This window comes from Schistocerca americana, chromosome 4, assembly GCF_021461395.2.
Source record: "Schistocerca americana isolate TAMUIC-IGC-003095 chromosome 4, iqSchAmer2.1, whole genome shotgun sequence".
NCBI lineage: Eukaryota > Metazoa > Arthropoda > Insecta > Orthoptera > Acrididae > Schistocerca > Schistocerca americana.
Window position 1 is genome coordinate 413686338 of NC_060122.1, and position 25748 is coordinate 413712085.

General features: G+C 42.0%; 1 protein-coding gene across 1 annotated transcript in view; it reads right to left on the reverse strand.

Moving 5' to 3' along the window:
• Window positions 1-25748, reverse strand: part of LOC124613517 (hemicentin-2-like) — a 1448717-nt gene that overhangs the window by 793812 nt on the left and 629157 nt on the right. The window contains exon 3 of the mRNA XM_047142227.1: window positions 5254-5474. Within this exon, the coding sequence (XP_046998183.1) occupies window positions 5254-5474 (221 nt within the window). The remainder of the gene's footprint in view (window positions 1-5253; window positions 5475-25748) is intronic.

The following is a 25748-nucleotide window of genomic DNA, read 5'->3' on the forward strand; positions in this document are numbered from 1 at the left end:
TTAACTCACTGCCTTAAACAATAAACAAATTTTATATGATTAAAACACTATTTCTGATAATCCGTGGTTCTTCCATTCCCCTACAACGTGGAAACTAATAGTCCTAGAGAAAATAAGACCTATTTTGTGTAAAGTCAATGTGTTTTAATTTTTTACTGGTAAACTTAATCGCCAGAAACTATTTGAAAAAGTGGCCTTTACACGCCCCGCTCCAAACACCACCCACCTACCTCCACCCTACACGCTCACACCTCACACCTCAGGGATAATCAATATGTTTTCTGTCGCGGCACCCCCCCCCCCCCTCCCTGCCACACTACAAAAATTTGCGACTACTTGAATCTTTCCATCAGTCGACGCTTTTTGGTCTTCGTTGACTGGGTTACAAGTTCAGCTGCCTTTAATAATGTATCCAGAGGCAAAAGAAGGCCAAAGTTGTTGATAGGACACGCACAAGGTTCGACATAAAAATGAAACGAGAGACTTTGGAGCTGGATATTACCAGATATCTTCAGTTAGTGCAGCTTGCATTTTAAGCCTTGGACTTTTTACTCCTTACACGTCTTCATTCGTTGATTTCGCTGTTCAAAACATTTCTGTACGTCATTTTTCGTGAAGATGCAGCTTACCACTACCACATGCGCATTGTCATACTCGTATTTGCACGTAATTTATGTTCAGAAACAAAATAAAAAAACACCAAATAAAGTGAGAAAAGTGGTTGATGAATTGCTATGACATTTTACAGGGAAGATATTGCTACATAAATGAATCTTCGTGAGGGTATGGTTTTCCTGATGAATAACTGATCCGTCCTTCCACAACTAAATACAACTCTTCCCTGCATGTTACAACACTTTCTCAAAGCTGCTTTATCAATATTTTGTTATGTTTATAATCGTAATAATGCTCTGCATTTCTAAAAGAAAAAAAACTTTGAGCACTGCACAACTCCGTTAGATGTAGATTGTAATTTCCAGGGCATGGGTGCAATTTTGTTTCTGGATCTTAAGCAGAAGTTCATGGTTCATCTGCTGTATGAAAGTCCTTCCTTCATTAATTCAGAACAAACTTCCTGTCTTCTTCTCTACTTCTCCACAAACAAGATTTTTTTCACCAATTTCCTAAAGAATTTCCTCACGTCAACTCCAACGCTATATTCATGTACAGCATTTCAACAATATTACAGAAGCTCAATTAGTTTGTCTTGTTTGTCCAATTCTTGGGCTAATTGCCTGCTTGGTCCATCCTTATTCTCCATAGGGTTCCCATCATCAATAAATCTCTAACTCATTCACCTGCACTACTGTCCATAAGCTTCTGACAGCATCTGAATAGTCTGTGTTGTTGAATAAGTTCGCAGGAAGTTAACCGCTGTACCCGGCAGAAAGGGAGAACGTATGTATAGTAATTTGTCATCGGCTTCCATTCAGGTGATAGAATAAGCTGAACCCTATCAGAGCATTAGGTCACAGCTGCAAAGTTTAAAAACTGCCGCATACTAATATGCTGTGACAAACATCTGCTTTGAAACGGCTGCAGTTGCGGCGACTATGCAGTTTTGTGACCTGTATTTCATCACATCGTGTAGAACAGCGTACGCTGTGGTAGCGATGCAAGCCGAGAGACAAGACAAATTACTCACTCCACGAATCACAGATGGTCATTCCACATGGACGGGAATATGGGAAAGCGATGGCACGAGGCGATTCCTTGAGCACCACACACGGTAGAAAACCTTGGATCGGATTTGACGCCAAAATGCATAAGGTCCATGTTTAATTGATTAGTAAATGACAATGATGAAGACTTTAGTCATACTAATATCTTTACATAAGAGGCGACCAAAAAATTTCAAGACGAAGGCCGTACATTCCAGAATGGATATGCCAATTAGACAAAATCGCCGTGACCATTGAGGCGATAGCCCCACCGACCGTACCAGGTCAAAGATCTCCAGATGCGTGAAGAGTCCGTAATGCCTGCTGCACATCCCCGTCCGACAGGATCGTTGACCATTCAAGGCCATATTTTAAGGGACCGAAGGCGTGATAATCGCATGTGGAGAGATGAGGACTACAGAGAGGGCGCTCGAGTGTCTTCCTCATTGTGTGACTTCTGCATATCGACATTTGCGATATGGGAAGGAGCGTTATCAAGGAGCAGCAGGGACATCATTTCGCAACGGTGGTTTTCGACAGATCTGCTGCCCCACACACATTCTACGTTCTCCATGAGATGTGTAGCGGTGTTTCTCCTTGGGCAGCGTCCGCGACAATAGCTGAATGGTCAGCGAGACGGACTGCTGTCCTAAGGAGCCAGCGTTCGATTCCCGGCTGGGTCGGGGATTTTCTCCCTGCAGGGACTGGGTGTTGTGTTATCATCATCATTTCGTCTCCGTCCGGCGCACAGGTCGTCCAATGTGGCGTCGAATGTAATAAGACCTGCACCAAGGCGGCCGGACCTGCCCCGTAAGGGGCCTCCCGGCCAGTGACGCCAAACGCTCATTTCCAATTTTCCTTGGGCAGCCAAGAACAGAATCATATAACATTGATCCTGTTTGGACGCATTTAGTAATAATGTCGACGTAGTTTAAGTTTACGCATTTACTCCACACTCTTAGGAAAGACACGAATGTTACACTAATCACTTTCCTAGATGACGGTTCTTATATATCCGCATAGGAGTCCGGTTAAGTTGCATATACGCAGTAACAAAGCCCTCAAACGGAAAGTACTTGATCGCCTCTTATTATTAGAATTTCACTTATTAAAAGCTGATCCAAAAAAATAACAAAAGGATCAATTTAATGCTACGAAAGTTGACGTACATTGAGAATCTGTCACGAAAGAGCACCCGGTGTAACCAAGTAGAAAACAGCAAGGCACTGTCTAAAACAGTCCATGCCGTCCATGACTGATCCCAAGTGCTGCATTTTAATTATGAAAAGTATCTGAAGTTTAACTGGCAGTAATGAAACTGTTGTTCGAACTGAAGGAACGGGGAAACAGATACTGTGCACTATTTTGTGAATATCGTCGTACTGAAAGGTCTATTATCGGATTCTGCGATAGTTACTGTGGTTAATAAGTTTAGACTGGCTCTCACGTAGCATTGACTATGATAAAGTTTTTCCTCGTTTTGGTTTGGATTAATAAATGAGGAGGCATTCCGCGTATTGAGACACTATTATTGGGTCATACTGGCACCGTCGAAGCTACTCGAAGCTTCACTGTCTCAAAGCGCATATTAGAAGCCGTAGCCTAATGAGGAGAAATTCAGTGGGAACAACTCGAGACAGATTTGGAAGATATCAGGTAAGCAAGCTTCCATCAAGATCTACGTTACACTCAGCAAGCCACCTAACTATGTGTGGCGCAGACAACTTCTTGTGCCACTAACTTAGCCCTCCAACCCCGTTCCACTCGCGAACAGCGCGTGGGAAGAATGACTGTCGGTAAGCCTCTGAGCCTGGCATCTGCGTTTCCCACTATTTGTTTTACGAGGTTATTCCACTTAAGGTCGCTCTGGATAGTTATTGCCAGATATTTTACAGTAGATACTGTTTCCAGCGGCCTGCTATCAATAGTGTAGCTGTACAGTAGTGGATTTCTTTTCCTATGTATGAGCAATATGTTACATTGATTTACGTTCATTGTCAACTACCAGAGCCTCTGGAGATCATTCTGTAAATGTTTACTATCTTCTGGCGTCGTCAATTTGTTATTTGCAACGCATCATCTGCGAACAGCCTTAAAAAGCATCCGACGCTTTCTACTAGATCATTTATGTGTACTGTAAACAGTAACGGTCCTACCATAGTTCCTTGGGATGCTCCATAAGTTACCTTTACATCTGTCAATTGATTTTGTTCCGTTAAGGGCTACGTGTTCTATGTCGAAGGAAGTCTTGAATCCAGTCGCAAATCTGTTCCGAGACTCGGTAAGCTCTTTTTTTCACTAAACGGCAATGCAAAACGTGTCAGATGCTTTCCTGAAGTCAAGGAACCCGACATCAACCTGAGGGCCGTTGTCTACGGCCTCCCCTTGGCCATCTAGAGAAGAATTAAGCGCAATTTAGTAGAATTTATCTTTGGAGATTATTAAGCGTTGCCCTCCACATCCACATACAAACACCACAAGCGACCATATGGTGGGTGGCAGAGGATACTTTGTACCTCTACAAAGAATTTCTTTTCCTGTTCCACTGACAAGTAGAGGAAAGGGAAAACGACCGTCTGTTTGGCTCCGCACGAGCACTGATTTCTCTTATTTTATCTTCATGCTCCTTATGTGAAATGTACGTTGGCGGGAGTAGAATGCCGGTACCCTAAATTTTGTCAGTAGTGTTCCGTGAATAGAAAGTCGTCTTCCCTCCAGCCTTTCCCTCTTGAATTCAGGAAGTTCATCTTCGTAATATTTGCATGTGGATCGAATCTACCAGTAACAAATCTAGCGGCCCGCTTCTGAAACGCTTCGATGTCTACCTTTAATCGGCCATGGAAGGGACCCAAAATACTCGGACAGTACCCAAATATGGGTCTCCTTTGCAGATGAGGTACACTTTCCCAAAATTCTCCCAATGAACCGAAGTCGACCACTCGCCTTCCCCAGTACCAACCAGACGCCGTCGTTCCATTTCATATCACCTTGCAACGTTGACCCGTCACAATCGATGTGACTGTATTAAGCTGCGTACTACTAATGTGTTCGAACGTTATGGGGTTGTTTTTCCTACTCATCCGCATTAACTTCCGTTCTTCTACATAAGCTGTCATTTATCGTACCTACTAGAAATTGTGTCTAGATCATCCTGTATTGTCCCACAGTCACTCAACAACGACAGCTTCCAAAGCACCACAGCATCAGCGGCAAACAGCCGTAAATTGCTGCTGAGCCTGTCCTTACTACTTAAAAGGTGTTCGAGCCGCGGACATACCTGGTAACCTATTCGGAATATTCATGTTAAAGGCATTCATACTGAAATAAATATAACTTGTAGTAAACGGAACTTGCATAATTTGTTAACTTGAGGGACAAGTTACCACTTCTTTTATATTTCGTGGTATAGAAAAATAGTGAAGTTTAGGTGGGTAGGTTGGGTAGTTACTAAAGTTATACTAACAATCTACGAGGTTAGCGTCACGGTACTTCTCTTTCTAACAGTTTTTGGGAGGGAAAAACGCAATGGAGTCTCATACTGACAGTGGGAACGCACGCCCAAACAATTATAAAGGAAGTAAGTGCAACATACCGACGATGGTGAGGTTGATCCGGAAGTTGACGGTGGGCGAGTTCCGGAAGTCGATGCGGCAGCGGAAGACGCCCTCGTCCGCCACGCTGACGTTCTGCACGCGCAGCACCGCCCGCCGCCCGGGCAGCCTGGACAGCGCCTGGAAGTTGGCCCGCGCCCCCAGGTCGTCCGTGGTGGCCGAGTGCACCGCCTCCTCCAGGCTGGACCCACGGGCGTCGAGGCTGCAAGACCAATTCATCAGTGTTAGCACCACCTTACAGTACGAGTTGGCGAAGTTATTCTATTACGAGGTGTCTGAAAAAAGTAACGAGACAGATTTTTTTATCTAACAAAGTTTCTATTTTTTTCAAAAACTGTATTGTCCAGCTCAAAGCAGTTCCCTTCGGCAGCTATACATCTCCAGAGTCATAGTTCCCAATCGTGGTAGCAGTGCTGAAGGCTTCAACTCCTAGGGCCTTTAATACGTCAGTCACATTCTTTTGAGTGTTCTCCACTGTCAAAAATGACGCCCTTTTAAGACATATTTCAGTTCTGGGAGAAGAAATAAGTCACAGATCAGGTGAATAGGGAGCCTGTGGAACAACAGGGATGCATGCTGAGGTCTATAATACACAACTTCACTGATGGCGCTCTTGAAAGTGATGGGAGGTGCAGTGTGACCTGGGGCGTTGTCATTATGAAGCATCACTTGTTTACTGTGTCCAGTCTCTCTACACCCACCCATTCCATGAGCCCTTCAAGAAAACCATTCTAAAACACTTGGTTGACATTTTATCGTGAAATAAAGTTCAACTTCATGTTCTCGGCCTTCCAAAAATGATTTGTACCAGCGAAAAACTTGAGCTCTTGATAATGAATGTTTTTCATAGGTCTGTTTCAACGTTTCAAAGATCACACTCGCGGATTGCCCGAGGTCAGCACAAAACTTGGTGGCATAACGTTGCCCTAGTTTACGCAGTTACATTTTCGCGACACATAACAAAAACGCAACTTCACTGATGGCGCTCTAAAAAGTCACATGATGGCTGTACGGAGCTGCAACTCGGACTGAGCAACTGGAAGTAGAACAATACAGCAATGCCAGATCGCTCACAGTCTTGGCAGTCTCATTACTGTGTCCTCGGGGTCTTTCGCGACGGCATACATGAGTAAAACGTTCTCCGTTTTGAAGCCACGTCAATTCGAATAAAATCCTCGATCTTTCGATGGCCATCTCCGCCATCCTCGTCTGGAGTTCGCTGACACTGGAAAACGGAGAACGTTTTATTCAGTCTCATTACTGCTCTCATACACTTCGTACGGAGGGCATGAGAGGCACTATGGGGTAACAGGACACCAAGTTACGGATCGATGGTGAAGTGGTCAGTGCACTAAAATACGCCCCTCCAAATCATAACAGATAACTGCGTGTTCTGTGTCAATATAAGAGATATCACTTGTGGAATTAGTATAGAATATATGACTGAGACATTGACATCACTCAGTCGTGTATGGCAGTAATTCCCTCGTGTAAATTTTTGGCTTCCGCTATAATTGTGGTGATTTCCGAGGGCACCTTCATCGATTACAGTTGACTGAATTGACCCTGTGTGACTGCGGCTCCAGTTGCAAGAAAACGAAGTTCATTACAGCGTCTAGTGAAGGGTGGACAAGAATCACTCAGTCCTGTGAAATTTTTGTTGTCTATACAGGCTTTGAAAATACATTACGACGATCAACATTTCAACGAATCGGCAGTAAATAGTGTAATGAAACTTTGTGAACGGTTAAAACAACGTGCCAGGAGCGCCTAGGGAGCCTAGGGCGCCTTGTCACGGTCCGCCCTCCGTCGGGCACGGCTGTGTGTGTTGTCCATAACGTAAGTTAGTTTAAGTTAGACTAAGTAATTTGTAGGCTTAGGGACCGATGACCAAAGTAGTTTGGTCCCATAAGAGCTTACCACAAATTTCCAAAATGTGCCAGGCCGGGACACGAACCTCTTGCCTTCTGCAGGCAGTGCTCTGATCGACTGAGCTACCCAGTCACGACACATCCTCATGCTTAGCTTCCGCCAGTACCTCTCTTTGCCCCCATACGGAAAGGTTCCAGATTCACGTCCGACACACTGTTTTAATTTCCTAAAACCGTATAAACCGCCGCAGAGTGATAACTCATTGTGGAAATGTGAAAATGGGCAAAATGTTCCAGAGTCGATTTAAGGTTTCCAAGCATGTCTCAATATGAAGCCTTAGATTTTCGATAGTAACCACTGCGTGTGTGTTTCCTGTACATATGTACATACTCTACACATGTATGCTAATGCCGAATTTACTTTGGGCGGAATCATGGGATTGCAGTTCAAAACTGCATAATATTTATCAGAATTTTTCACACCCGTTTACAAAACGGAGATTTGAATTTTACGGAGATCTTCTAGTAAAATTTCGCTGTGCCAATCACATTAAAATAAATACAGTTAGCAATAAACCGAATCTACTTAACCTACTGACTCTATAATGAAGTTACCACTTCTTTTGATGCTTCACACTGCCGAAAGTTGTTGAAGATTAGATGGCTACATTGGATCACTAACAAAGATATACTGATTCTAATAGGGCGCGAAAGATATATGTCACACAACGTGACGAAATGAAGTTATAGGTTGACAGGCTACATCCTGCGCCATAAATATGAACAACATAATCCAGAGGAGCAGCAACGATCTGTCGATATAGCTGGATTAAAACATCATCCTAGATTGTACTAATGCTTTATTGATGACCGGTTTCGACTGCATGTAAAAGTCTTCTTCAGAACATAAGCACCACGCGGCTGCTGCGGGCGGCAACACGATAGTAAACTGGCGAAACGTCGAAAAAATCACTAAACTTCGCAAGAAGATCCGGAGGGAAAGGAAACCAGTGGCCACGAAAGCAAGAAATATTTTGTTTATAGTTAACTGTCCACTTCACACGGATGCTGTCAATATTTCTGTCCGAGTCCACATCCAGTAAGGGAAACTTCAGTTTCCTTTACTGTTTCAAGGAAATTTAATTCAGAATTGGTGAACCAAAATTATTATTATGTTTCATTTTAAATAAATTGGTACTGACCAACTCCATTCATGTTACCAGGAGAGATAACGCAATGGGCTCGAATTATGCAGGGGATGCATTCAGTCGGAATTTAAGTTTTCCTGCTTTCCCTAGCAAATACCAGGAGCCCATGAACATGGTTCCGAACCAAAAAAAATGGCTCCAAGCTCTATGGGACTTAACATCTGAGGCTATCAGTCTCCTAGACCTAGAAGTACTTAAACCCAACTAATCTAAGGACATCACACACTTCCATGCCCGAGGCAGGATTCGAACCTGCGACCGTAGCACCAACGTGGTTCCGGACTGAAGCGCCACAGCGGCCACTAATGGCCTGTTCGTAAATCTTCTCTAACCGGGTTATGTGGAGTGCACTGATATATCACGATATGCATTCACGTCTCACTGATCGGCTAAAAATATTGTCTTTCCCTTCGGACGGCCCACGAAGAAATCTGATCTGTAGTTTAAATTAATGCATCTTACGTCATCATTCCAACACTGTTCACAACACGTTTAATGGAGGGATAGTGGAATTAATTTAAAAACAAAACCACACAGCTAGGCTAAACTGTCTGTATCAGGATACGATTCGTATGTTTTCTTCATGTGGTGAAAAAGTAACTCCTAGTAAGAAGAATAAGCGCATTTATACGAACAAAATTTCCGTTGCAGTTACATTTCGGTCTACGTTCTTCATCCTGATACGCTCCAATAGCAAATGCGCTGTTCCTTAGAATGAGGAAGAAATTGGCAAAAGTAATCATGAAGAGGATGAGATGCTTAGATAATTAGATAGATGCTTAGATAATTAGATGTTTGTTTATCCACACGTATGTTACAAATAATGTGAAAGATTAAAAAAGATATATGTAATTCATGCATGCTCTTGTAGGTCGAGATTAACGTAATGTGTCGTTATCTTTGATACGTTGTGTACAGTGTTTCTTAAGCACATCTGCAAACAAGTTTACAATTACTCTACACTCAACTGAGTAGTATTTAGGTGTGCGACAGCGCACATACCCACAAACACACACGCACACACACACACACAAACACACACACACACACACACACACACACACACACACACGCACACACGCACGTACACACACACACACACACACACACACACACACACACACACACATAGACACAGTTTCTGCTGGCCTCAGGGCATTGACGGAAATCCTGCCCTCCTACGGAATTCTTCCATTTGTCCTCTTGGCCCGTCTGCAATGCTCAGTCAGGAACCCAGCACAATAAATGACATGATGAGCTAAACAAAATGGGAATACTTTACTATTCTCCGTAAAAAATTCCCCTTGCTGCGTGGTTTTTATTGAAGTCACACTTTCAACATTCTAATGTCGATATGACGATATTTTGTTTTGCCTTTATCGCAAAGCTTTACGTAAATGAAATAGCTGGTTAAAGTTGTCCGGCTTCCCCTTTTGTTGACAGCTGTTCATCCTGCAAGCATGTGCTCTCTTCCCCCAGCTGAGAACGACGAAGAGGAATCGCCGACATTCAGTTACACGTTTGCTCGCCGTCGGAAAGCTTGTTTAATCAGCACAAACACCGTAACGCGGATACGCAAGCGTAACCTGGCTTGGCAACACCGATCTGCATATTTTTACAAGTGAAACGCTCTGCTGGTGGGACACAGCCGCCGCTGTGTATGTTGATTCCAGAAAGACGGTCGCCGAGTACAGCACAGCACGGGCCCTGTGACGTGTCGCGGGGTTTGGCGGCACTTAGGACCGGTGTTCGCTCCAGCCGTGACGCGGAAACAAATTCTGAGAGCAAGCAAGACAGCTTTTAGGAAGTTCCAACTGTATAAAATTATTGAAAATCTCTGAAACACATACGTACAAGGCTGTAATCTCTGACAGCCTGAAATGTTGGTGGTTGGTGTAATACATGAATGACAACAGATATAATCAACTAACTTAGAAACTCGGCGCTAGCAAGATCAGAATGTGAGACGTGAGAGAAGGCATGAGTAACATGAGATGCATACAGACTTATATCTCATTAAGAATACTGTGAATGTAGTTATCCTCTTACTAAGGTGGTTTGGTCGTAGTGCGAAGCAGTGGGTGGGTGTGGTGGTCAAAAAACCGCAAAATACGGAGCAATAAATATTCTTAGGTAAAGCCAAATAATATATGGCTTTCGAATTTCACAGTATATATGATAATGTTTTTATTGTTTAATTCACGATGCAGTGTAACAGTGATAGATTCCTCAACGTGTTTCTTGCATTCTGTGGTGGATGAAAGTGGGTGATTGTGGTTGGCAGGTATGCCAGTACAATGCACAGTGTGGAACATCTAGTTCTCACAGAAAAATCTATAATTTCTACGACTTTTGAACTCTACCGTATTAGTGAATATACTAACTTACACAATCCTCAGCTTGTTCCATCAGTACTGGCAGTAACATTAGCTTCGCAAGTAACAATACGGGGCCAGTACTAGTTAAGTTATTGTCTTAACATGATAGTATATAAATGAAACTGGAAAGGAATGGAAGTTACTTCATTTCATTAGGTGTCAGTGAAGTGATTGACTGAAACACGTTATATTATGAAAAGGATTATACTCGAGATAAATATGTGAAATGTTTATCCAAAGTCACTGCAGTGTACTTTTCGATTATTCATTTGTTATTTACGAGTATTTTTATCTTTCCGTCTAGCTGGATATTTTTTTTTCTTTGCGTCTCTGTTGATTATCGGTAAAGCGCTGAGAGACGGAAAACTGATCTATTTGACATTACACGTCGCTATTAAAGTCTGAATGACGAAACCACTAGCATCGTATTATTTCGGATTAGTGAAACAATAACGCATTTCCACATGCACGGTAAATTTTGTGCCATAGAGTATATCATTTTCCAAAGAGTATTTATTGTTTCGCGGATTTCTGCTCGTGAGACTCATCCACTGCTCGCTTTCTAACAGCATGAGACCAGGGAGTGTCTACCACCTCAACCCGAGTGCGTGGCGACGGGTGATCATTGCGACAAGTCTGTCAGTACTGACACATGTACATCTTTTGTATAAAAATATACATTTTTGTAGAATAAAAAACTTGTTTTAAGAAAAGAAGACTGAACCAGTGATGCGAATGGAATGATAAGATTACTAGAAGTCTCAGTATAAGTTATTATCTTCATATGTTGCAAAAATTTGGGAGAAACTGGCCATATTTTGTCGTAGTTCTCAAAGTAATATTTACTAGAGTGATTTTCTCTGGCGTTTTGGGACGATATTTGAAACTTTATAACTGCAATGTTAGATGGAGTAATCCCAATCAAATACTGTTCACGCCCTTCATGCAACGCACACTGTCCAGAGGAAACGTTGGTCTACTTTCAGTTAGAAACGAAATAATTTTTAAAGTGTAATTTAGATACAGCGGCCTCAAATTAGCATAGTGCGATATTCGTTTTATCGATATGTGCGAACAGGGCAGTAAAACACGAAGAAAACAACTGTTCTCCATCCGCGACTCCCTATTCACTCTATGTGAGGTCAACATATGGTATTCTATATGGTCGAATACCGGTCTGACAATTAACTATTTTTAGATGCAGCACACAATATACAGCAAACTACCTTTTAGCAGTGTCGAAGACTCTATCAGTATCGATAAAACAAGTAAGCACTATGGGATGATGATACTGGACGTAATTGCTAATTATGGTTCATAGCTACTCTGTGGAGAGTACAACGCAACTGCACACTATCTCTTTGCAAGCCCCATGGGTGACTCTGGTGACCCAGATGGTAAGTCATTGCATCCATACGATCAATATGGTCTGCCCGCTTCCATTGATGACATTAGTACAAATCCACCATCGCCATAGCGTGCGAAGATCTTGAGTAATGGGGCGCTTGGAATGGAAAATAGAACAGTGCCGTCGGGTTCTCGTTACTGAATAGTTGGAGTTCAATTTGGCCCTTCCTGATCGTCGTAGAAAACTGTGAAGACGGCCAGACACCAACGCACATCTAACGCATACACTTCCACTGAACCCTGCCACTCCCCAACAATTTGTTGTATGAGAGCATTATTTCAGTCATTTGACGTATATTTACTAGCAGATTTCACAATACTGTCACCAACATTATTGGACTGGTGCCGGATACTGTCCATTTAGAATGAGAGTACAGGATTCCGGAAACATGCAGCACATGCGCAGAAAAATTGTCAATGGCTAATCTCTCATCTACATTACTCATGCGGTCATTGGGTTCCACACCATCTTGGACACCCAGGACAATCCATTGAGAATTTGATACAATTGTTCTCAAATTTCAAAGCCTAACAGGGTTCAAGATATGCATGATCAGACAACCACTCCCTCTACAAAATGAATTTGGCCATTCAATACGACGTCGTGTTATGTGTTCACTCAGTCACACGTATTCAGGTTGTGAAGTTTATATGTTGTGCAGTCACTTCCAGATCTTCAAATTATATTATTTCTTTATCTCGTGAACTGGTCTTTGATTATCTCTGTGATATTTGTCAAGGAGTTTCTGGGCATATTGACGCTTTGGTACAGAGCTCGCAGGCTAGTAGCGTTGGAATCGACATTCCGTTCCTTGTGATTCGTATGCGTCGACAGCTGACTGGTGTTAGAGGTAGCTACAGTCTTGCTGAGGCAGTTCTATGTATTGCGATTATCTGAAGGTATTACTCATATGCAAAGTTTCTCTGTTAAAATATTCAAGAAATGCTCGCATTCCACGGCTAACGTTTTGTTCCTAAACTTGCTATGAATTTCGGAATTGAACATATATTCACACGGGTAGTGTTGCAAACGATTTGCGTCCTCGTGAAGTCAGTAGACACGAGTCAGGTTACAGTATCGAACTCTTCTCACTTAATCCGAAACTTGGTGCGGTCAGCTTACTCACTCTTTCCTTTGGTTCAGTTTATTCAATGATTTTGTTTGTGTCCTGTGTAAAACTGGTTTAAGTACATCTAAGTTCTAGGGGACTGATGACCTCAGATGGTAAGTCCATAGCGCTCAGAACCATTTGAACTATTTGCGACCATGTGGCGACTGAATATTATGAGACTCTGCCATTGTCTCAGTTGGTGCTTGAATTTGGCCACTTTTATCGTGTGTTTAATTTCACAAATAGTATATCCCGTTTTAATAATACATAAATCCGTTATGGTGCATCCATTTTTAACTACGTATCTAGATCTTAATGAAGGACACTGTTGGGAGGGAGGTTGTTCATGATCCTGCAAAAGTGTGTTTATTCATGGTTTACTGACTATTTCGAATGCATTATTATCTCAAGGTGTCTAACACGTCTTGGCAAAACATTCGTTGTTCAAATATTTCTAACCGCAACGTAATTCAACCAACTTTAAGTCATATACCAGCAGACATTCACTGTTTCGTTTAGATTATGACGATTACAGTACGCACTCTACTTTCGAATTCCACAGCGATCTTATATTCAATACTGACTACTAAACTACTTATATTGTTAGGATCTTACAAATTGTATTTATATTCAGTAATGGTGAATTTACAATACTATATCGGATTTTTCCGTCTTGAAAGCGTGTGTTGCTCGTTTAACTTATTTTGCTCACAATGAAGTCAGATAGCGTTTGTTTGTGAGTTACTTGGTTCTGTTACAAAGCACAGATTCTTCATATCGGAGAAATATTTGATTCATATGCAGCACACAGACCGTTGATGAAAAGAGCACACTTGTTATAGGTGTAACAAAATGAAACTGACAAACTCCAGTGTATTGCAGAGAGGGCTTCGAGGAACAAACTGATGACAGAAACCCCTGTCTACAAAAGGCATTCATAAACGCTACAAGAGTTGAAATTACAGAAGCGTAATGCTATCGTTTATGAGAAGTGCAGATAAATTACCTATTGAGACTATATACCACAGTATAAAAGGGAAGATGATGCTGTAAGCTATCACGTACACATACTTCACTTAAATCTTGTGATTAGTTAATAGCGTCTGTAAGTCATTTTGGCACAAACGTGATGTCACGTATTAAATAGTATAATTATCAAATTATTTTGCAATGTTTCTTTTAGAAAGTGTTTAGAGACTGTGGATCATCACAGGAACTAAAAAACTTGTAGCGTATAAGTGCAACCATGACCGTCAGCCTTTATTTAAATTTGAAATTTTCCAACTGCGAATAATTCTTACATAGTAAGAAATTATTCGACGTCGTATACTGCATTTACTACAGGAGAAACAAAGGTGAAGAGTATTAATGAAATAAATTGTTTCAAAATAATAAGGCATAATCGGGGAAGCTATTTCTCTTAATAAACTGAGTGCGGCTGTCAATCCACACTCAAAAAGGCTACTTTTATTACCGGGGGCTTGATGCAAAATGTCAGGCGCAAAACTCATTCACAAGTAAATGTGGCTGCATTTTATTCGATACTAGTTCTAATAAGAAGCCAATATTTTAGATATTTCTACCACATCATTCCTTTACATTATATCAATACACGCAACACTATCCAGGTTACAGATGTTAGTCTGGGAAATGCAGAAGTGAGTTAATGACTGAAAATGAGAATGAGTATTCCGTTAACGAGGGGTAGGAAAACCTGACCCATTTAAACACGAGTGACTGCCTCCTCTGCCTTGTGCTATGCGCAGCATCCAAGCTGTCAGCAGCACATAAACTTAAAGGACACGGCTAAGTCTGTCCACGGCGCGAATGCTAACTCTAAACTCGGGACTGACGCAAAACAGATGTGAAAGCGAAAGAGAAACGGGGCTGGTCAGGGAGAATATTATGAGCACTCTTCTGCCGTAGGAATTCAGTCCCCACGAAAACAGTCTGCAGTACAGCAAGAAGTGGAACGCTGTTCATCCGAAAGTGTAAGGGAGTATGTTATTCATACTGAATTTGCCCTACGATCGATGGACGTTTGATAACATTTAGAGAGCAAACGTTATGAGTGGAGCACGTAACAAATGAAGCGATGTACCTGCCTTCATCTCTTTGCCGTGTTCCAGGAGAACGTATGCCGTATGCATTGTGAGTCACGCACTTACGTCTACGTTAAGGGCTACCGCGCTGACATCCATAGTGGATAATTATGGGGCACGAACCTAAACTCGAGAAAAAATGACTTTACAGAAAACGCAGACGTGTGAAAATAAAGTAAATATATATTTAAACTCTTCATTCCAGAGAAATGTACTGTGATAGTAATTATTGATGTGTCTCATCTTTAAAGGATAAAACTTTTAATAGTCATCGTAAGATAATATTACACATAAATTGAGTACTGGTATATTTAACCATTATTTGTTCTGTTGCCTCGTTTGGTGTTTGTTAAGTTTATGATAATTTTAATACTTCTATTTCTCCAAACATAATTTCAGCGGTATTGTTGTTTTTGTTGTTGTCTTCAGTCCAGAGACTAGTTTGACGCAGCTCTCCATGCTACTCTATCCTGTGCAAGTTTCTTCATCTCCCAGTACCTACTGCAACCTACATCCTTCTGAATCTGTTTATTGTATTCATCTCTTGGTCTCTCTCAACGGTATTACGTCGCTTAATTGTTGAAACACCTTATTTTTATGGTCTATGTAAGAATGATTGCTACAATGGAGTTAATTGGTCGTGGTACTGGTGATAGTGGGGTGCGCAAGAACGGAGATTCTCAGCCATCTCAAATACCAGAGGCTGCGAGAGATGCGTTCTGCATCACTATGTAGTTCACTGTTGTCATTTCGAGAACATATGTTCCCTGAAATCAACCTGTATACGAGATCTGTTCAAAAAATTCCGGTACTTTGTCCACAATTTTTTTCTGCGTTTACCTTTTGCTTATTGCGCATTGTCTCCTTAGAAATTCTCTCCTCCACAATTGATACATCGCTCCCAACGCCGCTACCATTTCCAGAAGCAGTCTTAGTACACCTCTTACTGGATCGTATCAAGAGCCGTCTATCGTTGTAAATTTTCGTCCTTTCAACGGGGTTTCCAACTTTGGAAACAAAAAGAAGTCCACAGGGGCCAGGTCTGGAGAGTATCGAGCATGAGGCAACACAGTGATTTCGTTTCTTGTGCAACAGTCACGCACTAACAGGGACGAGTGTGCTGGAGCGTTATCGTGATGCGCCGGCCGTGGTGGCCGAGCGGTTCTAGGCGCTACAGTCTGGAACCGCGTGACCGCTACTGTCGCAGGTTGGAATCCTGCCTCGGGCCTGGGTATGTGTGATGTCCTTAGGTGAGTTAGGTTTAAGTAGTTCTAATTTCTAGGGGATTGATGACCTCAGAAGTTGTCCCATATTGCTCAGAGCCATTTGAGCCATATCGTGATGCAGGAATCATGAATTGTCTCGCCACATTTGAGGCCCTTTCCTTCTCGCATTTTCCCGCGGGCGTCGCAACACGTCCCGATAGTACCATCGATTGACAGTTTGTCCCTTTGGCACGAATTCATGATGAACTAATCCTTCAAAATCAAAGAAAACTATCAGTATGACTTTGACATTTGACCTGACCTGACGAGTATTTTTGGTCTTGGAGAACCTTCCCCGACCCATTGCTCTCAACATCCTAACCGTAGACCCACCTCTCATCACGTCATGACTCTCTTAAGGTACATCTCGTTCTCACTTGCGCTATGCAAAATCTCTTCGCAGACTGCGAGACGAAGATCTTTCTGTTCTTGACTCATGAGCCGTGGGATGAACTTGGCAACAACACGATGCATTCCAAGATGCTGTGTCAGGGTTGAATGGCATGATCCCACTTAAATGTTACATTCTTCTGCAATCCATCGGACAGTCAATCTTCAACTGGCATGCACAATTTCGTTGACGTTCCTGACACGAGCGTCGTCGGTACATGTCTAAGGGCGTACTGATCGAGGATCGTCTTTAACTTCCGTCTGGCAGTTTTTAAACCGTGTGCACCAATAGTAGCACCGATTTCGGATTCCTGCATCATTTGGCGTGTCTCTGTAAAGGTTTTCTTGAGTTTCACGCCAAATTTAAGGCAGACGCGTTGCTCCTCTAACTCTGCCATCTCTAAATTTGCAAACTGTGCCACACAATACTCTACTCAACGCAAACTGAAAAATGACTAACAGATGTACAACAAAAAAAAACTTCCGGCAGTTACACATTAAACACAGGGGTGTGCAGGGATGCCAACAGCCTTTCGCTCCAACATGAAATTACGAACGTTCCGTAACTTTTTGAATAGGCCTCGTATCTCGAAAAAGTACCGTGAACCTAAGATCAGAGATATCTGAACTGATTCGTCAGCAAAGTATTCGTGACTGGAGTAGGAAATAGGGAATGCGTTAACCGTGTATAGAGCTCTTACACATGATATGAGGCTGCCGGAGCATATATGTATATGTACATGTAGCTATCTAAAAATTAGGAAGGAAAGTAAATTGTATTCCAGGAGACTTTCAAATTCGATAATTTTTTTATTAAAATGGAGGAGAAGGCACAGAACCGTCTTCATCTGAAACTCTAACAGAAAATAACATTTCAGATACTTGTTTTGTAAATAAAACTGCCTTGTACTGCTGGTACTTAATTTATTTATACCATACGTGTTTCGCCTTATCTTCTTCTAAGCCATCATCAATGGGATCTAAAATGATACAGTTTTGTTAGTTTTAGATTATTAAACAGTTCAGGTCGTGACTTTTTTGTAAAAAGTAATTACTTACGATTTGTTGATTTGCGTTTTCTCACATCTGGTCTGGGGGTCGCACTACCACATTTATTACTGCCATATAAGCACAACTTTGCGGTCTGACTTTCTTCTCACTGTTCACCATGTTTCCCCATCTTTTTTGTCGTGTACTGTGGTTCTTTCGCCACTCGATATGACTATTTCGCCGGGCACTGCTTTTCAAAACGTTATTATTACGACTACATTACGTGTTTCCTCCACTTTGGAATGTTTACCTACTTGTTGCCAACCTAACGAAATACGAAGTATATGTTCAAGACTAACTTTTATTCATGATGTTTATACCGTGTGTGTGTGTGTGTGTGTGTGTGTGTGTGTGTGTGTGTGTGTGTGTGTGTGTGTGTGTCTGTGAGAGAGAGAGGGAGAGAGAGAGAGAGAGAGAGAGAGAGAGAGAGAGAGAGAGAGCCGTCGAGTGCTTTTTTTTCTTTTCTTTTTTTTGAGGGGGGGAGGTTGGTGGTTTGAATAATGATGTCTAGAACTGGACTTAATGATGCAGGTAGCACAATATAATTGTTACAATAATAACATAGTCACAAAGCTGAACAACATAATTAAAAGTAAAATAAAAGCAGAAAGCACCAAACCATAGGCAACAACACAACAGAACCAAACACAAACAGGCAGTCCCATAACAACTACACAGGATAACCAGAAAACGATGAACGAAAACACAAGATGGTACACAATGACATACAAACACAAACTCACCCATAAAATCACCAATATTTTCGAAAGACAAGGAATAAACATAGCATATATAACAGATAATACTAATTCTGTACAAAATACATCCCAAAACTGACAAAAACAGAGACATATACCGGAAAGCAGGTACGAGGGTTAGAACTTAAATAGTGGCAACTATATATTCACAACCGATACAAAAGAGTTACATGTCCTTCACAGTAGACACTAGCGTTGTGTAGAACTCGTTGCCAGCGATGTGAAAGGCATGGTACACCGTTGGCAGAGCCTGTTCTGTTGATGTTGCGAATGGAGCGGTCTACAGTTATAGTGATTCTTGTATACGACTGTGATATTGTTATCCTAACGCATTACGTTCCTCCACGGCAAACCGTCGAGGCGCAGTATTACTGTTCGTTTTTGGAGCATCACCTGCGACTAGCTTTGCGACAGAAGCGGCGACACTTTCTGCGCAACCCACCCATCATTTTGCACGACAATGCGCGGACGAATACAGCGCAGGCTGTGGCTGCTCCGTTTGGTCGATGGGACTTGGAAGTACTGTACCATCCACCATACTCCCCGGACTGAAGTCCTTGTGACATTGATCTGTTTCCGAAGATGATGGAACCTCTTTGTGGCATTCGCCTCAGAACTGATCCAGAGATTCGACAGGCAGTAGACCGCTCCTTTCTTACCACGAACAAACAGGCTCTGCTAACGGTATACTAGGCCTTCCACATCGCTGGCAGCGGGTTCTACACAACGTTGGTGACTACTTTGAAGGACAGTAACAGGTGCAAACATGAAACTCTTTTGTATCGGTTGTGAATAGTAGTGGCCACTATTTCAGTTACAACAATCGTATATGTCAACTACAGTGTAACACTTGTGAAGGCAGATGTATAGGACAAGCAATACTGATACAAAGAACACATGAGAGCCTGGAAATATGGGACAAACCACTCCTCATTTGCAGAACACCTAAGAGAACATGACGACAAACCAACCACTAGAGAAGATGATATGAAAATATTTAGAATGAACAATAAGAAACATCTTCTAACCCTTCAAGAAAATTACCGCATACAGAAAACCAAAGCAGAAAGGAAAGCCCTGTTGAATGACCAAGATACGTGTCAAGCAAATCATTATTTACACTAATAGATAAAATAATAGAGTAACGCTCCCAATATGATAATAATAGCACCAAACATCTTTACACTGCCTTAACCAGGAACCTTTCCACAGAATATTGAAACGAAAAGTCAAATCGGCTGTCACCAAGGTTTGCAACCACTCGCTAACAGCTAGTACTACACCATACAACTCAAACCACCAACTTCGCAAAAAAAAAGGACTCTGTTTCTCTCTCTCTCTCTCTCTCTCTCTCTCGCTCTCTCTCTCTCTCTCTCTCTCTCTCTCTCTCTCTCTCTCTCTCTCTTACACACACACGGTGTAATAATCATGAATAGAAGTTAGTCTTGAACATAAACTTCGTACTTCGTTAGGTTGACAACAAGTAAGTAAGCATTGCCGGTCGAAGTGGCCGTGCGGTTAAAGGCGCTGCAGTCTGGAACCGCAAGACCGCTACGGTCGCAGGTTCGAATCCTGCCTCGGGCATGGATGTTTGTGATGTCCTTAGGTTAGTTAGATTTAACTAGTTCTAAGTTCTAGGGGACTAATGACCTCAGCAGTTGAGTCCCATAGTGCTCAGAGCCATTTGAACCATAAGTAAGCATTCCAAAGAGGAGAAACACGTAATAGAGTCGCAGTATTTACGTTGTGAAAAGCAGTGCCCAGCGAAATAGTCACATCGAGTGATAAAAGAACCACAGTACACCACAAAAAACAATGATAAACATGGTGAGCAGTGACAAAAAGGTCAGACCGCAAAGTTGTGCTTATATGCCAGTACTAAAAGTATTAGTGCGACCTCCAGACCAGATGTGAGAAAACGCAGATTAGCAAATCGTAAGTAATTACTTATTTACAAAAACATCACGACGTGAACTGTTTAATAATCTAAAACTAACAAAACTGTATCGTTATATATGCCACTAATGAAGAATTAGAACAAGATAAGGCGAAACGCGAGTGGAATAAGTAAAGTAAATTGCAGCAGGGAAAGGCAGTTTTATTTACAAAACTACTATTTATACTCTTGCTGCGGTGGATGGCCACACAAAAACAAAATGGTTAAAATGTCTCTAAGCACTATGGGACATAACATCTGACGTCATCAGTCCCCTACACGTATAACTACTTAAACCTAAGTAATCTAAGGGCATCACACACATCCATGCCGAATGCTCGATTCGAACGTGCGACAGTAGGAGCAGCGTGGTTCCAGACAGAAGCGTCTAGAACCGCTCGGCCACAGAGGCCGGCACCACACAAACAAACTTGTAACATTTCAGAATGTGACGGCTCGAATAACAACTGCATTTATTCAAATGATATTGATGAAACGCTTGTTGATGATAACGTACCCTGTACACATGTAAGTTACCTGCTGAAACGTATACACGCAATAAGTAAAATACCTCCTGCGTCCCGCGCCGTTGTCCCTATCGGTTAGGCCTCCCACCCATCGTAGCGGCATTCGGCGTGGCATACCGTGACGAAGCTAGGATCAGCGTTAGCTTCGGTGCTTGTTCACAGAGGCCAACTGTAGCAGCCTGATCACTTTGCCTCGCCAACAACGAAAGGCCAACAAGACGCAACGATGATACCTCTCCGCTTGGAGAGTCAATAGCCGAGAAGCACGTTGTATGTACCAGCAACAGTCAATCGCACAGACTCGCTGTAGCAGTCCACGCAGCAATACAACTCGTTGCGCAGAAGTCTGCAAATAAGTCTTCAGTCTTGAAATGTCGAGCATTTTCAGTCTACAGTGAACAGCCAATTTTCTTCCATACAGACTTATGGCAGAATTCTTCTGGGGTTAGCAGTTACCATAGAGGAACATTTCGTTACGGTAAACAGCCCTCCATAATTGGAACTAACAGAGCCCGTAGTACAACGATGGCACAACCGACTCAGCCTCTGGACAGGGCTTTACTGTTAAGAATGCCTATAATGTACGGAATTCAGTTCTCAGCTTGTACGGATTATATGAGTAAACAGAATTGTATGTTTATTTGTATTTGAATTCCAAGAAATAAGTTTCTGTACCTGGCCTAATTTTGTTTAGTGAAGCACCGACAGACCTCTTACACTGGCGCAATCGTTGGTACCTGATCATATACGTGGTATGATTGATAGCGTGACTGTTACAAAAGTCTCGTTGTATCCTGGTGTAATAATGTGAACCTTATCACTCTTGATATGAGGAACGAAACTTTTCTTTTCATATTTTCCGTGCAAGAAAGACAAAATAATGACACAAATGCAAAAGAAACGTTTTTCGATGATTGACAAAGGAATAAACGGAAGTCCGTAAGTGTGAGCCTCAAGTCTCACTTATTGCTTTGTACTTTCTCCCCTTCCTCTTCAATAAAAACATTATTTCCAGCAACAAAATATTCATTTCACTTTGCGTTTGCCAATGTACGCTCTTGCCGCTACGGAGTGTTTTGATGCTCTGAAATAATTTCTTAAGTTCAAGCCAATAAGAATGTTTGGTACCTAATAATTCTGCTAGCAGTAAATAAATCTTTAATTTTTAGGGTTGGCTTAAAAAGAATATTTTTTATTTATGTTTCTGATTGAAAACCAATGAAGTCAATGTCATACATGAAATTTTCTTTATTTGAATGGATTACTAGCTTCGGCTAACAATTAAGCCATCTCAAGGTTGGTTACTGTTAGCGCCGTTACGCCTTCATATTTCGATAAAACCTTTCTTAACATGACAACATGCATACATGAGTTCGTTAAATGCAGCATTTCACCATTCCTGGCCAGTGTAATTGAACGATGATCATTAAACAAAGGCGTAATCGCATTAAAACATAGTAACTGACACACTAAGGACGTAAATATTGATTGCGTCAGTTACTGTATTTTAAGGGCATAACGCCTTTGTTTTATGACCATCGTTAGTACAGTGACTACTTGTTTTTAACTATGACATGCATTTATGGTGTATTTTAAGAAAGATTCTAACGACGTGTCAAGCCTTAAAAACACCAACATTAATGAAGAATGTTTTAGAGTCTGAAGATGGCTAGACTGTTAGGTAAAACTAATACATCGAAATAAACAAGTTTTCATGTGCGACCTTGACTTCATGGTCTTCCAATCCCTAACATAAATAAAATTTGCAACAGATCGCTTACCCCCTGATTGACAATGTAAACAATTTTGATTCAAATAGAATAATTTGTATAATGCATGCATTCGTTTCACACTTGATGCACATGACGATTGTCTAGGAATTGGAGCCAGGTTTCCTGCACTTAAAGTTTGTCAGGTTGTAATATTTTCAAACGTAGCTTGTTTAATTAGTTGCAATAAGGCTGTTCTTGGCTTTTTATTCACATGTCTGCAAATCAGGACTTGTTGTCTAGTGCTAAAGCTCATGCCTGAAAAACGTCAAATCATGAGGCTCAATCTCGGCCTTGCCACGGAAGCTTTCTGTCATGGCTAGATTAAAAGCCATGCCCTCCTAACGATGTGAGAAGTCGCCAGGAACTACATTTGGTTCGGATTCCACTTTAAACCGTAGGTCCCCTTTTTACAGGTTGGCTAACTGCGGTAGATTAGCTACATACAAGTCGCAGAAGTGGTGATCAATTGAAATACTTGAGATCGGCCACGAATCACACAAAATTATCGTCATCTACATCTGCACTATCAGTCAAGTTCAATGTACAAGGAGTTTGACTTTACATTAATCAGAGCTTTATCAACATATATTTTGTACTGCATCAGTGACTGCCTTTTTTGTTTATGCGTTTGATTGACTGAACACCATCTGGGCTGGCCAATAAGAGGGTCTATAAAATGATTAAACATTTTCCCACTGGGGCTGCTTTCATTATTTCTGAAACAGTCAAATACCACCGTATCAGTATCCGTCGACGGCTTACTAGTTACTGTGACAGATCCCAGGTGAGACAAGGTATCGCCGGCCGCAATTTGGGGCTCGCTCCACTCCCAAGCTACGGGCGGCCTGGAAGCACTCGGCACCCATTCCTCCTCACCCTTCTGCCCGTCCCGAGTCCCTTTTATAGCTGTAACAAGAGGCCGGGTTTGTCCCCGGTGATGTGTGTGGGCGCGCAGGCCGCCCACCGCTCCCAAGACCCCGGCTGCGCTGCCGAATTTATGCAAACTGGAGCCACTTGTTTTAACAGCGGCGGCGGCGTCCGAGCGCCGGCCGCGAGTTGTGGTTATGCTTCCGAACGCCGGCGAGCCATGAACAAACACGCCTCCCCGGCCGTGAGTTACGCGCTGCCCTTCCCTTCCCTTCCCTTCCCCTCGTTTCGCGGACGCATATTCTTAGTTTACTGGACGTCAGACGGCGCGCTCCTTCTTCATCCGCTCGGCCGCAGTAATAGTCTCGTTCGTGAGGAGGAGCAAAAGCAATTTTCTTTCCTTGCGTGCTGCGTTGCGAGTAAGCTGTTCTCCACGACAATACGCTCCGCAGAGACGCTCGTTCCTCTGGCTCGCTTTGCTGTGCTAATCGCCGTATCTCGTCTTGAAATCGTTCTTAGGACTGGTAGGAGAGCTCTGCGGCCGTTGTCGTTGCAGACACACAACACCAACCCGGTTTTGCAGTGGTAAGTAAAGCAACGCAATTTAATTTCCAAAAAAAGAAAGATAAAGCAGTTCAATCTATATAACGGTAGGAAATGAAGGTATCGTGGAAGACCCGCTATGATATGTAAAAAAGGAAAAAAAAAACATCGCCAGCCCTCCTTCCCCAAACATAGCTTGCCTCGACTTTCAACATGTATAAGATAATAATAATAATAATAATAGTAATAACAAGATAACTCACAAAATGTATTAATCCATGCACATTAAAAAAATGTGTTTGCGTGTGTGTGTTCCACATCTCATCCTAAAATACTCGACTGACTTCAGCCAAACTTGATACACACATAACGTCACCTTACTGTCAGACGGCCATCGCTGCCGATATAAGAACCGCCTACCTATCAGAGGCATGGGGTTAAAGAGAAGCGTAGCCAGCAACGCGTGAATACACAGACTTTATTCATACTATATTTGACAACGAGAACACTTAGCGACTTACAGAAAACTTTTTTTACATATCGTAAATCTTTAAGAATTTTTTTTATCGCTGACAACCCGTAAAAAATGAAAGGAAAAATGTTTATCGTTTACTAGTTCTGCTGTCCACGCAGTAAGATTACCACACAAATACATTTAGCAGACAGTATCCATATATGCTGCTGAATGTACCTACAAAATCATATCATTTTGTGACTCATAGTTCAGAATATAAAACATCGTAAACATTAAGCACAAGGCCGACACTGCATTGTATGGGCATAGGCGTGGACGCACAGCTATAAATAAATTTAAAAAAATAATAATTAAATAAAGGCCTAGACAACTCCGATAATATAATAATAATAACAATAATAGGAGTTTAACACATTCCATACTACATCGAGAGATTCTAGGCGCTTCAGTCTGGAACCGCGTGACCGCTACAGACGCAGGTTCGAATCCTGCCTCGGGAATGGATGTGTGTGATGTGCTTAGGTTAGTTAGGTTTAATTAGTTTAAGTTCTAGGGCACTGATGACCTCAGATGCTACGTCCCATAGTGCTCAGAGCCATTTGAACCATGCTACATCGTTTTAGCGTAAATACCAAGGCCCCTCAGTTCAGAGAAATAGATCGTTTACGAATCGCTCATCTGAAAATTTGAGAGGTACATGTTAAATAGTTTTCCTATGACAGCGTCATAATTTACACAGTGTAAAATGAAAGCGTCCACGCACTACTGACAGAATTTCACATGGTACTACAGTTGTCAACACACATCTGCCGACG